Below are 14,458 nucleotides of genomic sequence, written 5' to 3' on the forward strand. Positions count from 1 at the left end.
GTAAATATAATATAATATATAATTAATTATATAAATTAAATATATTATATATATAATAATTATAAACGCGTATGTCGGTAGAACACAAAATGGATGTAAGCTGGATTTGAGTATCATGCAATCGCATGAACTTTACTCACAACCCTCATGCAATCGCATGAGGGGGTAGGTGGGGTGACATCCTTTAAATACCGAACGAATGCAGTTTGTAATTCATTTTCATCACTCATATTCGCAAGATAAATAAATATATATATTAATATTATTATTAACAATAAGATTATTAATATTAATCTTATTATTAGTACTAGTATTATTAAGTAGCGTTATTATTATGTATTAGACATAAAATACTATGACGAGGTCATGAGCGAGCTATTTCAAAACATGTTTTGCGAACGGGATAGGGCTAAGGAAATTATGGGTTATAGCTATGGAGGTTATGGGGAATGTTCGAGGGTATGCTCGTGAGGCCAAACTAGTCTTTATCATCTTCGTTGCGTCTACGTACCTTTCCTGCAATATTGAATCTCAATATTGATACGTAAGCACTCATAATCTAACTTTTACATACTAATAGTGTATCCCTGACTAGTGCTCGAGTATATAGGATTATGCATGTTTGTACTTTTGATATTGCCTTTTGTTAGGTTATGTTGAATCCTAAATTAGTTATATATGTGGTTGAGATAAGGTATAAGATATGCATGTCGTTGGAAAGCTGGCGAAAAATTAAGAACTTTTTATTTAGATATCGAATGGTTTCGATGAACGAATTTGAAGTTATAGTCAATTGAAATTTGGTATTATTATTAAAAATGATTATTATTATCGTCGTTATATTTTTTTATCTAATTTTTATTATTATTATTATTATTATTATTATTATTATTATTATTATTATTATTATTATTATTATTATTATTATCATTATCATTATCAATAAAAAGTATTATCATTAAATTAAAAATTGTTATTATTACTATCGTTATTATCGTTAAAGTTATAATTAGTATTATCATTATCATAATATCTATTATCATTAGTATTATTATAATTAAAAATTAATATTAGTAACACCTAATTATTATAATTACTATTATTATCATTAACACGAACGCGATATAAAAGACGATTAAAAGTTATTAAACAAACCGATTAGGAAATAATGAGTATGAGTATCATGATGAAATTTAAATTATTGAAAGATATTGATTTAGATAAAATTATCGTTTTTCATTATTTTTATCATTATTATTATTAAAAGTATTATTAATATTAAAACTATCATTTTTACAAAATTATTATTTAATAAGAATATCATTGTTAATATAAAATTTCATTATTTTTGTTAACATGAATTACCATTTTATCATAATATCATTTTAACAAATATAAATATTGTTATTATTATTATTAATAGAATAATAATAATTATTATTACAAAATAATATAACTTTTACTTACTATTATTATTATCGATATTATTTAATCAAATAAATATGTAATACAAAGATGTTTTAATACGTGTAACATAATTACATTAATACTACCTATCATATTATTTTTATGATGTTAAATGAACTTTATAAATCTTATTACTTAAGATATATAAAAGTATATTTTATATAAAATTTTATTTATTAATAACTGAATTATATTATTTACTCTAATAGATCTTTTAAAAAATATTTAAAAATATAAAAAAACTATATTTAAACTATATATTAATCATGTATAGATTTTGGAAATCATTTTGAGTCAAATTGACTTTTGTTGACCTTTGCATATTAGTCTCGAGCATTAGGATTGAGATACACTATGACTTGACCTAATTTGTTAGACAAATATTGACCAACATACAAATATATATAATTAATTTAGGTTCATGAATCCGAGGCCAACCTTGCACTTGTTCAATGACGTTATATGTATTTTTACTACAAAATACAGTATGGTGAGTTTCATTTGCCTTTTTACCCTTTATATTTCTGGGCTGAGAATACATGCGCAATTTTTATAAATGTTTTACAAAATAGACACAAGTAATCGAAACTACATTATATGGTTGAATGATCAAAGCTGAATATGCCCCTTTTGCTTGGTAGCCTAAGAATTAGGGAACATCACTAATTTTGAGAATTAGTGCACCCCTAATTGACGTGAATCCTAAAGATAGATCTATTGGAAACGAACCCCATCTAAAGTATCGGATGCTTTTGTACTTCGAATTCGTTTTTATCATGTCCGAAGAATTTCCCGGAATGATAGGGGATATTCTTATATGCATCTTGTTAATGTCGGTTACTAGGTGTTCAATCCATATGAATGATTTTTGCCTCTATGCATGGGACGTATATTTATGAGAAATGGAAATGAAATTCTTGTGGTCTATTAAAATGATGAAAATGAATAATTATGATAAACTAATGAACTCACCAACCTTTTGGTTGACACTTTAAAGCATGTTTATTCTCATGTATTAAAGAAATCTTCCGCTGTGCATTAGCTCATTTTTAAGATATTACTTGGAATCATTCATGGCATATTTCAAAAGACGTTGCATTCAAGTCGTTGAGTTCAGTAAAGATTATGATTAAGTAAATGATAGATTAGATCATTTATAGATGGATATTACGAAATGGTATGCATGCCTGTCAACTTTCGATGTAATGAAAGTTTGTCTTTTAAAACGAATGCAATGTTTGTAAATGTATCATACAGAGGTCAAATACCTCGCGATGTAATCATATGTTATTGTATTCGTTCTTATGGATTAGGACGGGTCTTTACAAGAAGCTTGTTTCCGGTTTAAGCACGAGTATTAAAGTTGTTCATCTAGTCACTAGCTACGTTTTGATTGTGGTGGTAAGTCCTAATCTTGATTTTCTTTATTTTGATAGATTAAGGGTTAGGATTTGGGCTAGTGATGAACATGAAACCCATTTGTTAGTGATTTGGGGGATTTTGGGTAAGTCGGGTTATGAGAACCCAATAATGACTAACCTAGGGTTTTAAAGTGATAAATTGGGTTTATGGGTCTTTAACCCGAGAACCCGATAATGACTAACCTAGGGTTTTGAAGTGATAAATTGGGTTTATGGGTCTTAAATGGCTAACAATCACTAGCACACTTTGTGGTTAAGTTAATGGGTGTTATTTGGGTTGTGGGTGACCCAAATGGGTGTGTTAACCTTGAAATGGGTGAAATGAACTTTGAGTGGCCTAAGTTGTCAAATGTGTATCGTTTTTGGGAGATTTGTGAAGAGAACGACCAATATTTGGGTGAGTTTTAGTATTATAAGGGTAATTTCAATCAATCATTCCTTGTCCATCATAAGATTCGAGTGACCACCTCCACCCTAAGATTCAAATCTAATTTCAATCAGTCATTCCTTGTCCATCCTAAAATTCGAACCTGAGACCCCTCTTACAATAAAATGTCCAATCATTCGAGATCATACCTAACCATGTAAATTCTTTGTTGTGAGTGTTACTTATCATTCGAGATCATACCTAACCATGTAAATTCTTTGTTGTGAGTGTTACTTATCTTTTATTTTCTCGTTATTATATATTTGTTTGTTGTACGTGGATATAATGTAAGGATATTAGGACCCAAAACAACGCAAGTGATTCAACAAGATCACTCACCGATAGTAATTCTACAAGATTACTAACCCATTTAATGAACGAAAGATTATTAATGCAAGAAATGTAAATCGACACAAGAGATAACGTGGTTATATGCAATCGTTGTGATTGATTTAGTCCACGGACCAACTAGAGAATGTATTTACTGAATATTTGTGGTATGTTTACAATGAGTTACAAGAGGATCTATTTATAGAATGATTTAAGGAATAAGCTAAAAACAATTTCTTGAAGCTTCATGTGAGTTTCCTGACAGCTTCATGGAGGCTACATGTGAGTTTCCTGACAGCTTCGTGGAAGCTACATGTGAATTTCCTCACAACTTCGTGGAAGCTACATGTGAGTTTCCTAAAAACTTCGTAGAAGCTACATGTGAGTTTCCTGGAATCTTCCCTCTAATTGTTTAAAGTTCTCCATATCTCCAACAATCTCCCACTTGGAGACTTTGAACAAACCCAACCTTCGTCAACCCAAAATATCAACGATCTAACCAAGAATGTTAAACCACCATTATACCGCCAAACTCCATTTGGGACACGCACACTCAACACATACTTCGGATGAGCAGACTTTCGATACAAGGTCTTCAACACTGCCTGTTAGAATTGAAACATTAACTCTCTAATTCTCTAGTTGGGGTCTTCTCTCATCAATTCATTAGAAGACCAATTGAGGTAATGCAAAACCTCAATTTCTCTGTCGTAACAACCTTAGTAAACATATCAGCAGGATTCTTCGTACCAAGGATTTTCTCCAATAATAAAGTACCATCATTTATATGTTGTCGAATAAAATGATACCTTATCTTGATGTGTTTCGTACGACTATGAAACACCGAATTCTTCCCAAGATGAACCGCACTTTGATTATCACAATTCAAGGCGCAATAGTCTTGTCTTTTACCCAACTCACCTAAGAAGTTTTTCAACCAAATAAGCTCTTTAGAAGCTTCTGCAATAGCCATATATTCAGCTTCGGTGGTTGATAAAGCAACACTCTTTTGTAGTCGAGACATCCAACTAACCGCCGTCTTCCCTATTGTGAAAACATAACCCGTAGTGCTTTTCCCCAAATCATCACATCCACCTAAGTCAGCATCCACGTAACCCCTAAGTATGAGATTGTTTTTGGAGAAACACAATCTCATATTAGAAGTACCTTTCAAATAAAGAAGCAAACATTTGACCGCTTCCCAATGCTCTTTCCCCGGATTAGACATATAACGACTTACAACTCCCACTGCTTGAGCAATATCGGGTCTTGTACAAACCATGGCATACATAATACTACCCACGGCCGATGCATATGGAACCTTTTCCATATCTGTTTTGTCTTTTACCGTCTTTAGTTATTGACTTTTCGATAACTTAATCGTGCTACCCATAGGCATAGAACGAGCCTTTGAATTCTCCATATTAAATCTCTCTACTACTTTCTCAATATATTTGGATTGAGACAAGTATAGAGTACCTTTCACTCGATCACGCACAATACTCATGCCAAGTATTTTCCTAGCACCACCAAGATCTTTCATCTCGAATTCACGGGAAAGTAATCCCTTCAACTTGTTAATTTCAGACATGTTGGAACCTGCAAGTAACATGTCATCAACATACAACAATAAGATTATATAAGAAGACTTGAGTTTCTTCAAGTAGCAACAGTGATCCGCTTCACATCTTAAGAAACCAATCTTCTTCATAAAATCATCAAACTTCAAGTACCATTGCCGAGGTGCTTGCTTCAATCCATACAAACTTTTCTTTAGCTTACAAACCCACTTCTCTTTACCCTTTACCTCAAAGCCCTCGGGTTGCCTCATATAGATCTCTTCATCAAGGTTACCATGTAAGAATGTGGTCTTCACAGCTAGTTGCTCTAGATGTAAGTCCTCGGATGCAACCATAGAAAGTACCAAACGAATAGTAGTCATCTTCACCACCGGTGAAAATATCTCTTGGTAGTCAACTCCTTTCTTTTGTTGAAAGCCTTTAACCACCAAACAAGCCTTGTACCTTTTCTTGCCATCCAACTCATTCTTGATTCGATACACCCATTTACTTTGCAACACCCTTTTATCATGAGGTAATTTCACTAGTGACCAAGTTTTATTCTTCTCAAGTGACTCCATCTCTTCTTTCATGGCAAGCTCCCATTGTATGGATTCTTTTGTTTTCCTTGCCTCAAAGTAACTTTCGGGTTCACCATTCTCGGTATAGAGCAAGTAATTTGCTGATGGAGAATACCTAGGATTAGGTTTGGGCACTCTAGTCGAGCGTCTTGGTGTAGGAGTAATCGGAATGGTTGGACCGGTTTCATTTGTGTCCTCCTCATCACTAGAACTCGCACTATGTTCGGAATCATCACCGCTTTCCGAATCATCCCCATCATTAGCATTTTCCGACACCTCACCGTTTGTTGGCAATTCATTGTTTCCTGTACTCCCACTAGAACCTGCAAGATCATCAATAGAAACATCGTCAAAAGTAACATGACCCGGTTTAGGACTCCCCATTTCAGGTTTGCCATAGACCGAATCTTCATCAAAAGTAACGTCGCGCGAACGAATTACTTTTCTAGCCTCGTTGTCCCAACAACGATAGCCCATTTCATCCGACCCGTAGCCTATGAAAATACACTTCTTTGACTTAGCTTTAAGCTTGTCTTTATCCGCATCTTTGGTCTTGACATATGCATTACACCCAAAGATCCTAAGGTGACCATAACTCACCTTCTTACCTTGCCATTCTTCCTCGGAAATTCAGAAACCCAATGGTGTTGAGGGTCCCCTATTTATCAAATTAGCCGCCGTATTAACCGCATCCGCCCAAAACATTTTAGGCAAACTGGCATGTAGTCTCATACTCTTAGCCCTCTCATTTAACGTACGATTCATACGTTCGGCGACCTCATTGTGTTGCGGTGTCTCCGGTACCGTTTTCAACATTCTAATACCGAGCTTTGCACAATGGTCTTTAAACTCAAGACTACCATATTCCCCTCCATTATCCGACTTCAAGCACTTGACCTTCAAGTTAGTCTCATTTTCTACCATAGCTTTCCACTTCACAAATGTATCAAATACATCAGAGTTAGCTTTAAGAAAATAAACTCATACCTTTCGAGTGGAGTCGTCAATGAAGGTGACATAATAGCAAGAACCTCCATGTGATTCTACATTCGTTGGACCAAATACATCCGTATGAACAAGCTCCAATTTCTCCAACTTAGGAGCATTCCCCGATTTTCCAAAAGTCACCTTCTTTTGCTTCCCATATACACATGGTTCGCAAAACCCAAGTTCTACCTTTTTCAAATCCAGAATTCTCTTACTTGAAACAAGCATCTTCATACCCTTCTCACTCATATACCCGAGTCTTCAGTGCCATAGAGTTGATTCAGACTCAACATTAACCGTAGCAACCACCGTGTCTTCATCAAACACTTCAACCATATAAAGAGTTCCCCTTTTATGTCCATGGGTCACAATACAACTACACTTAACCACCTTCCATTGGCGGTTTTCAAAAGTAACCGCGTTACCTTCATCATCTAATTGACCAACCGAAATAAGTTTCCTTTTTAATTTAGGAATGTACCTTACGTTTTTCAAGGTCCAATTAGAGCCAAGAGTAGTCTTCAATACAACATCTTCAATGCCCTCTATATTGAGTTGTTTGTTGTCCGCCAATCTCACCTTGCCTTGATATGAACGAAAATTCTTCATCATGCTTTTGACATGAGTAGCATGAAACGAAGCTCCCGAATCCAAAATCCAAGACTCCATAGAATTTTCAACACTACATAAAAGTGCATCATCACTTTCTTCCTCGGTCAAGTTCAGACCTTTCGCGGGACCATTTTTACAATTCCTTTGAAAGTGTCCCTTTTGATTGCAACCCCAACAAACAGCTTCACTTCTATCTTTCGATGGATACCTCTTCTTAGACTTCTTTCTACCCTTCTTCTCACCACGTTCAAATTTCCTACCACGGTTGTCAGTACTTAACAAGGAACCGGATGTTGATTCCCCCGAGTTTCTCCTACGAGTATCTTCACCTAGAATCAAATCCCTTATTCCTTCGAACGCTAGCTTAGTAGTTCCCGTAGAGCTACTAACCGCGGTAACCGTACCTGACCAACTTTCCGGTAATGATGAAAGCAAGATTAGTGCCTTTAACTCATCATCAAACACAATATCTACCAATGCTAACCTCGATATGATGTTGTTGAACTCGTTGATATGATCTGTTGCACTCGTACCTTCCTTCATCTTCGTATTGAACAATTGTCGCATGAGAAAAACCTTATTAGAAGCGGTAGGTTTCTCATACATGTTAGAGAGTGCTTTCAAGCAAGCAAACGTCGTCTTCTCATTCACAACATTGTATGCTACGTTCTTAGCAAGTGAAAGACGAATCGCACCCAAAGCTTGGCGATCCAAAAGCGTCCAATCGGCATCGTTCATGCCTTCGGGTTTGGTCTCTAACAGAGGTTGATGTAGCTTCTTTTGATACAAGTAGTCTTCGATTTGCATCTTCCAAAAGCCGAAGTCTCTCCCATCGAAACGGTCGATTCTAAACTTTCCGTCTTCCGCCATCGTTCCCTTAACGAAACCTTGTGCTCTAATACCAGTTGTAAGGATATTAGGACCCAAAACAACGCAAGTGATTCAACAAGATCACACACCGATAGTAATTCTACAAGATTACTAACCCACTTAATGAACGAAAGATTATTAATGCAAGAAATGTAAATCGACACAAGAGATAACGTGGTTATATGCAATCGTTGTGATTGATTTAGTCCACGGACCAACTAGAGAATGTATTTACTGAATATTTGTGGTGTGTTTACAATAAGTTACAAGAGGGTCTATTTATAGAATGATTTAAGGAATAAGCTAAAAACAATTCCTTGAAGCTTCATGTGAGTTTCCTGACAGCTTCATGGAGGCTACATGTGAGTTTCCTGACAGCTTCGTGGAAGCTACATGTGAATTTCTCACAACTTCGTGGAACCTACATGTGAGTTTCCTGGAATCTTCCCTCTAATTGTTTAAAGTTCTCCGTATCTCCAACCAACATATAAGTGATTACACTGTACTGTGTTGATTGAGTTTCAACTAACGACTGTACTGTTGGTTGCGTTTCCGATTTCTCTACATAAACATATTACTCGGTATTTATTAGTTCCTACTTCCTAGTTACTATTATTTACAAGTTTAAGTTTTGCTAGAACGGCTTCACTTTTTTTTTTTTCCTTCTAAAATTGATGTGGGATGCGGTTTATTGATAGAATACCAAAGAAACGATACATAACAGATTACGTGTTTTATTAAAAAGCACACGAGTGTGTGTTTAATATTATTACAAGGAACTCATTTTTATACGTAGCAACTCCTTAATTAATTACCAACTTAATTAACTAAATCCTTGGGGCTATAATTGGGCAATCTTTGACTTTCAAACCACAATCATTAGGAAGATTCTGAGCCTTCCTCAAAATCTGTCGCATCACTATTACTCCACGTCGTTTTCGTACTTCATCGAACACTTCCTGGATCGCATTGCACTGGCACTCCTGGTCCACGTTCATGAGCTGCCTACAACACATTTGAAGGTACGACACATCTTGGTTCTCCACCGTCATCATCAGGTTCATTTCATGAGTCCCTTGAGTGAGGTGCATCTTGCAGCTGTTTAACTGCTCAATCTTCACCTGGCTGCTGCACTGCATGTCGGTGACGTCATTGTCCGATATGGTGATGGTGGTTATGCGAGCAGAAACGTTGATAAATGCTATGAGGACTGTGAAGGTTAGTGCGAGGAGTGCAAGTTTTGCCATTTTAATTTGTTTAATTGATATATGATTTTTATAACGGAGTGGGTTTAGGGGTTGGTTTATTTATAAGTAAAAATGGACCTAGATGGATCTAAATGCATGCCAAGCACGTGGAAATCGAGAATGGCTAGCAAGGTGAATATATAGTTACTTGTGACGCACCTGAAAAACAGTATATTTAATTAATTGCATGTTAAATATGACTCCCACGTGTGCAAATATACACTGAAACTCTACAAGTGGAAATTATGGAATTTGTTTTTATGAACACGTATTTCTCATCAATATCATGTTTTAACTTTTTAAACTCTATTCTACTCAACGTTTACCTTAAATATTTTTATTTGTGTTATATGACCAAAAACTATTCTTTTCAATCTTGACTTCAAATATCTTTATTCGTGTTATATAATAGTTAATGAAACTCTAATCAAATATTATGTAATACAAATAAATATATTTAAAATTAAAGTTGAGAAAATGAGGCTTTGAAATGTGAATACAAGACACTATAGTATGTGACGAAGGGAGTAATTAATTATTGATTATAATTTCTACTAGCTTAATGCCCGCGAATTCGCGGGGCTCTTTTATGAGACTAATCAAAAATAAATTTGAAACCCCATAAACTGATTTTTGATATTATTAGAATGGTTGCGAGTTAACGGATGAAATCTTATCAAAACAAACAAAACCATAAACAAAAAAAACATCATGCTTTAAAATTTCTTAAACTTTAGGTCTCGTTTTGTAAAGATAGCGAACGTCATTTGCTTTGTTAATAATATTGTTTGGATTCGACTAACGTATGAGCACGTAAGTTATCAGACTGCAATGTGTAATAAAGATATTATCATTATGAAAGTATTAAGTAGAAGTTAATGATAAGTTTTTACACATTGATAACCACTACAAAAATTGTAATGACCAAGTGTTAAAGTCATCCGATTAACAATTAAGTAACACTAAGTAGAATGTAATGGTTTAATGAATAGCACGATTGTTGTGATATGCTTACTTAGAGGATATACATATTGTTAAAATAGTTGAGAGCATCAATAATGGTTTTGTTAATATCGGACCACAAGTGTAGGTTTATTTTCTGACCGGAATGAATCAAAGCTACATGGAATTATAACTTAAACCTTGTTTGGTAGTTTAGCTCGAATAATTGTTGCTTCGATCCTAATGGCTGCACAAATCACAAAAATGTAGAATTGTGAACTGTATCTTTCAAGAAATGGCTCATCACCAACTTCAATGTACCTAAAAATGTATTTATCCGTCGTATAGCATCGCATACTGAAAGAGACTTTCCAACATCGGATGCCAAAAACCTGAAGGTGTATACACACAAATGACCCATTTAGACATGAATCAATATATCATATATTTCAGCGTGACCTTTTGACCCGTTACCCACCCACTCGGTCCATCAACTTTCAAGGTATAGTTTATACTGCAAAGGATAAAATTATACATAAGGGGTACCTGACTGTATCAAATTCTTATCAGGTGAAGTTGGTGCAATCCCATCATTCAGTTTCTTACGAACCTTACACTGCCTTCTTGCATTTTCACTACTAACAATTGCATGAAAAATGAACATTTAAAAGTCATTATGCTATATAAACACAGTTTTCTGTTTGACCAGCATTTTCACTATTAAACTAATTGACTAAATCTGAAAAGGACAAACTTTAGAACTCTGCCACCAAAGGGACCATGTGCCACTCATGTTTACCATCCAAAACTTGCAGTATTCTCCAATACATCAACCTACCAAAAAAACTTCACATATTAGAAAAAATAAAATTGGTAAAGATGTTTCATTATATTATTCAGCGCAATTTTAACCTTTGACAACACTCGAAGCATTTACAAATCAAGCAACAAAAAACTTTAAAGAAGAAACACATTTATTTTCGATTAAGAAAAAATACTACCAATGTCGTTTTAACTTTTGATGCAAAACTCAAAGCACTTACGAATCATGCAACAAAAGTCTTGGCAAAAAAATAATAATTCTATTTTATATAGTATTTGTTAGGTTGTTAAGAAATCAAAACAGTTTCAGTAGTAATGTTCAATTACTGATAATAAAGCAAGCAAGTTATAATCTGAAAAAACAAATAACACAAAGTTGAAAACTATCATATTGAAAAAAAAGATTTGGTTTGTAGTTAATTTCGACTTCCACAAATTACAGTCATTCTTATCATCCTTTTTGCCATCATAACTAAATCCAAATCACTCCACTCATTTTCAAAGATGGTTTTCCTGAGAATATCAAACGATAGATTTAGCTTTGGCCTTCTTGATGTTTTCTAACATTTAAAACTGAACACGAACACCAATTGACTTCCAAAACAACCATTCAATAATACTTCCAAAAACTAAGATCAAATTAACAATACACCCACACTGATAACATCAACCCTCTGTCATATATCATGTAGTTTCAAGCAAAAGAACACATTTAATACACCAACCTTCAAATTCTATTTACGATCAGTCAACATATATACAACGAATAAGAATTTCTCTATATACATTAGGTAACACTAACAAATTTGTCTATCACTCATACATTTTAGCTATACTATAACTAAATGAGTCAAATTGCAGTGTTCAAAAGTATTATAACTAAGAAATACAACTAATTGACCAGTCTAAGCCAACGTTATAGGATATATAAATAGCCTAAATCGACTTGACCTGTTTAAGATCATAGATAGCACAGATCGACATGGTAAAGAGTAGATGGGTCAAAATTTTACCTTTAACCATAAACTCTAAAAACACATCATGTAGCCTTAAAGAACACTAAAGGATAATACCATAGCAGCACGCATAGTACTTAAGCTCGTAGTGCCAGCGTTATTGGAATTTTAAAAATTGAATACTACATGTGCAACCTAAAAGTGTACGTCTATTATTCTCGAGTCAGAGTAACACATTACTGTCATTTTTTTTTTTTTTTGGTAAGGAATCAAAACATGAACCAACAACCTTAGATTTGGTCTCATGTAGATCATATTGTAAACATCTAAAAGCTAACTAAATAATTACGTTGTTCCATTCTCATTAGAGAACTTTCCATGCAAGCAAGAGTCCATCTGTGTTTAAAGTTTCCTTCCCAGCAATGTTATTTATTTAATAGACACTAACATTTACATTTTTAAGGTAAACTAAAAAAAATATGGATGCATCTGTATGAAGAAAACTGAGATGTTAAGCCATAATTAACAGATTCTGAATTATTATTTAATAATTACTCTCACTAAGCATATAATTCGAAACCTAATTCACCCTATGATATCTTCTTATGCGTAGGTGTCTCAAAAAAATTAATTATTTAAAAGTTTAGGATTTTTGATCCAATGAAACAAATCAGAACAAAATATGAATTAATATTATTAGGATTTTTTTTTATATGCAAAAATTACTAATCCAAAGAAAGCATACAATTAAACAATTACAAAATGGATGATGAAAAAGTTTAGGGTTTTTTGATAAAATGAAATAGAATAGAAACTTACAAGGTTAATATGTGAAATCGATTTGTTTATCGATTTATTCATCAATCTGTGATGTGCATCGACCTGTGACATCTACGTCGTGATGATTTCTTCATCGATTTGTTTGACATCGATCTAAAAATGCTTAAAGTTATGATTCTTCGTCATCAATTTTGACATAGTTTTATTCAACGATCTGTAAATTAGGGTTGGCGTAATCATGGATGAAAAATCATGAAGATTTGGCGTAATCAATTTTTAAAGAAGACTACTTTTAGAGAAAACGACATGTGAGTTTATGGAAATTTTTTTAAAAGAAAACCTAAAATGTGAAGTATTGTTTGCGACCACTTCAATTAGAAAATAGGCCGACCAAATTTTAGGTTATAAGGGTGTTTAGTTAATCAAACAATTAATGGAGATGATTATGATGTCATTAGGAAGTTTAGGGACGAATAAATGGTTTAGATTAGTTTTGGTTAAATAAATGAAGGGTTTAGGTAGATGACCAATTTTTGGTTTTGTTATTATATATATAAAAGATAAAAGATTTCCATTTCTATTACTTATAACAGCGCAAGCCCTCATTGTCGTTTTGTTTTTTTAATTTTTTGGTGAAATAATTGTGCCATTGGTCCCTCCATTTTACCCCAAAAAGCTAACAACGTCCCTCAAGTTTTTTTTTGGCTTTCAGCATCCCTTTATTTTACAACTTTGAGATACATAGTCCCTCCGTCAACTTTCCGTTAATAAAGTCCGTTAACTCCTATCATGTGACTTTCATGTGAGGGTAAAATCATCTTTTTAACCTCCTTCTTCATTAAACTCGTGTTCTTCCCCAACATTGCAAACCCTAATTTGATATCTGCTTTTTGATTTTTTTATATATTGCTTCTTCCTCCCTAATTTGAATTCTGTCGATTTTCATGCTATAAAATAAACAATTCCAGTTGATTGATACCATACGACATATCCACTACTGAAATTCAGAGTTTAAAACAAAAATTTATTTTTTTTCTCTTTTCTATATCTCTGTTCTTGAACTCAATAATCAAAAACCTCGAATTCAAATCGTTTTTCAAAATCCTTAAATGCAGTATTGTTAGGAATCCTCTAGTGAATATTTCTACAAAGTTTCAGAAGCCAATTCCTTATATCGAGTCTTAATTTTCGAGTCAAAGTTCTAATTTCAAAAGTCAACAATATTGTTCTTCGCAAAATTCGAATTCAGTTTGATGTTTTAGGATCAATTAAGGGTTCAGAAAGTTTATAAGGAAGTTTTAGAGTATAATTCGTGTTATAATCATAAGCTAAAAATACCTGGAAATTCGAAAATCAAATTTTTTTTTTGTTAAGCCGTGCGACAGCAGCAGCAGGCTGTTCTTCAAAAAAAAAAAAATTTTTTTTTCGTGTATGTTTCTGTTGATCAAGTTATCACA

At 33.6% G+C, this 14,458-nt stretch overlaps 1 protein-coding gene across 1 annotated transcript; it reads right to left on the reverse strand.

Annotated features, from left to right (window-relative positions):
• Positions 1-9,081: 9,081 nt before the first annotated feature.
• Positions 9,082-9,501, reverse strand: LOC139888069 (2S seed storage protein-like). Its single transcript, XM_071871102.1, has one exon. The coding sequence runs from the start codon at positions 9,499-9,501 to the stop codon at positions 9,082-9,084; it is 420 nt and encodes a 139-aa protein (XP_071727203.1).
• Between the last annotated feature and the right edge of the window lie 4,957 nt (positions 9,502-14,458).

This window comes from Rutidosis leptorrhynchoides, chromosome 2, assembly GCF_046630445.1.
Source record: "Rutidosis leptorrhynchoides isolate AG116_Rl617_1_P2 chromosome 2, CSIRO_AGI_Rlap_v1, whole genome shotgun sequence".
Lineage (NCBI taxonomy): Eukaryota > Viridiplantae > Streptophyta > Magnoliopsida > Asterales > Asteraceae > Rutidosis > Rutidosis leptorrhynchoides.

What these genes read in the sequence shown, in the direction of transcription:
- LOC139888069 (XM_071871102.1), bottom strand. Translation starts at nt 9,501, where the DNA reads ATGGCAAAACTTGCACTCCTCGCACTAACCTTCACAGTCCTCATAGCA.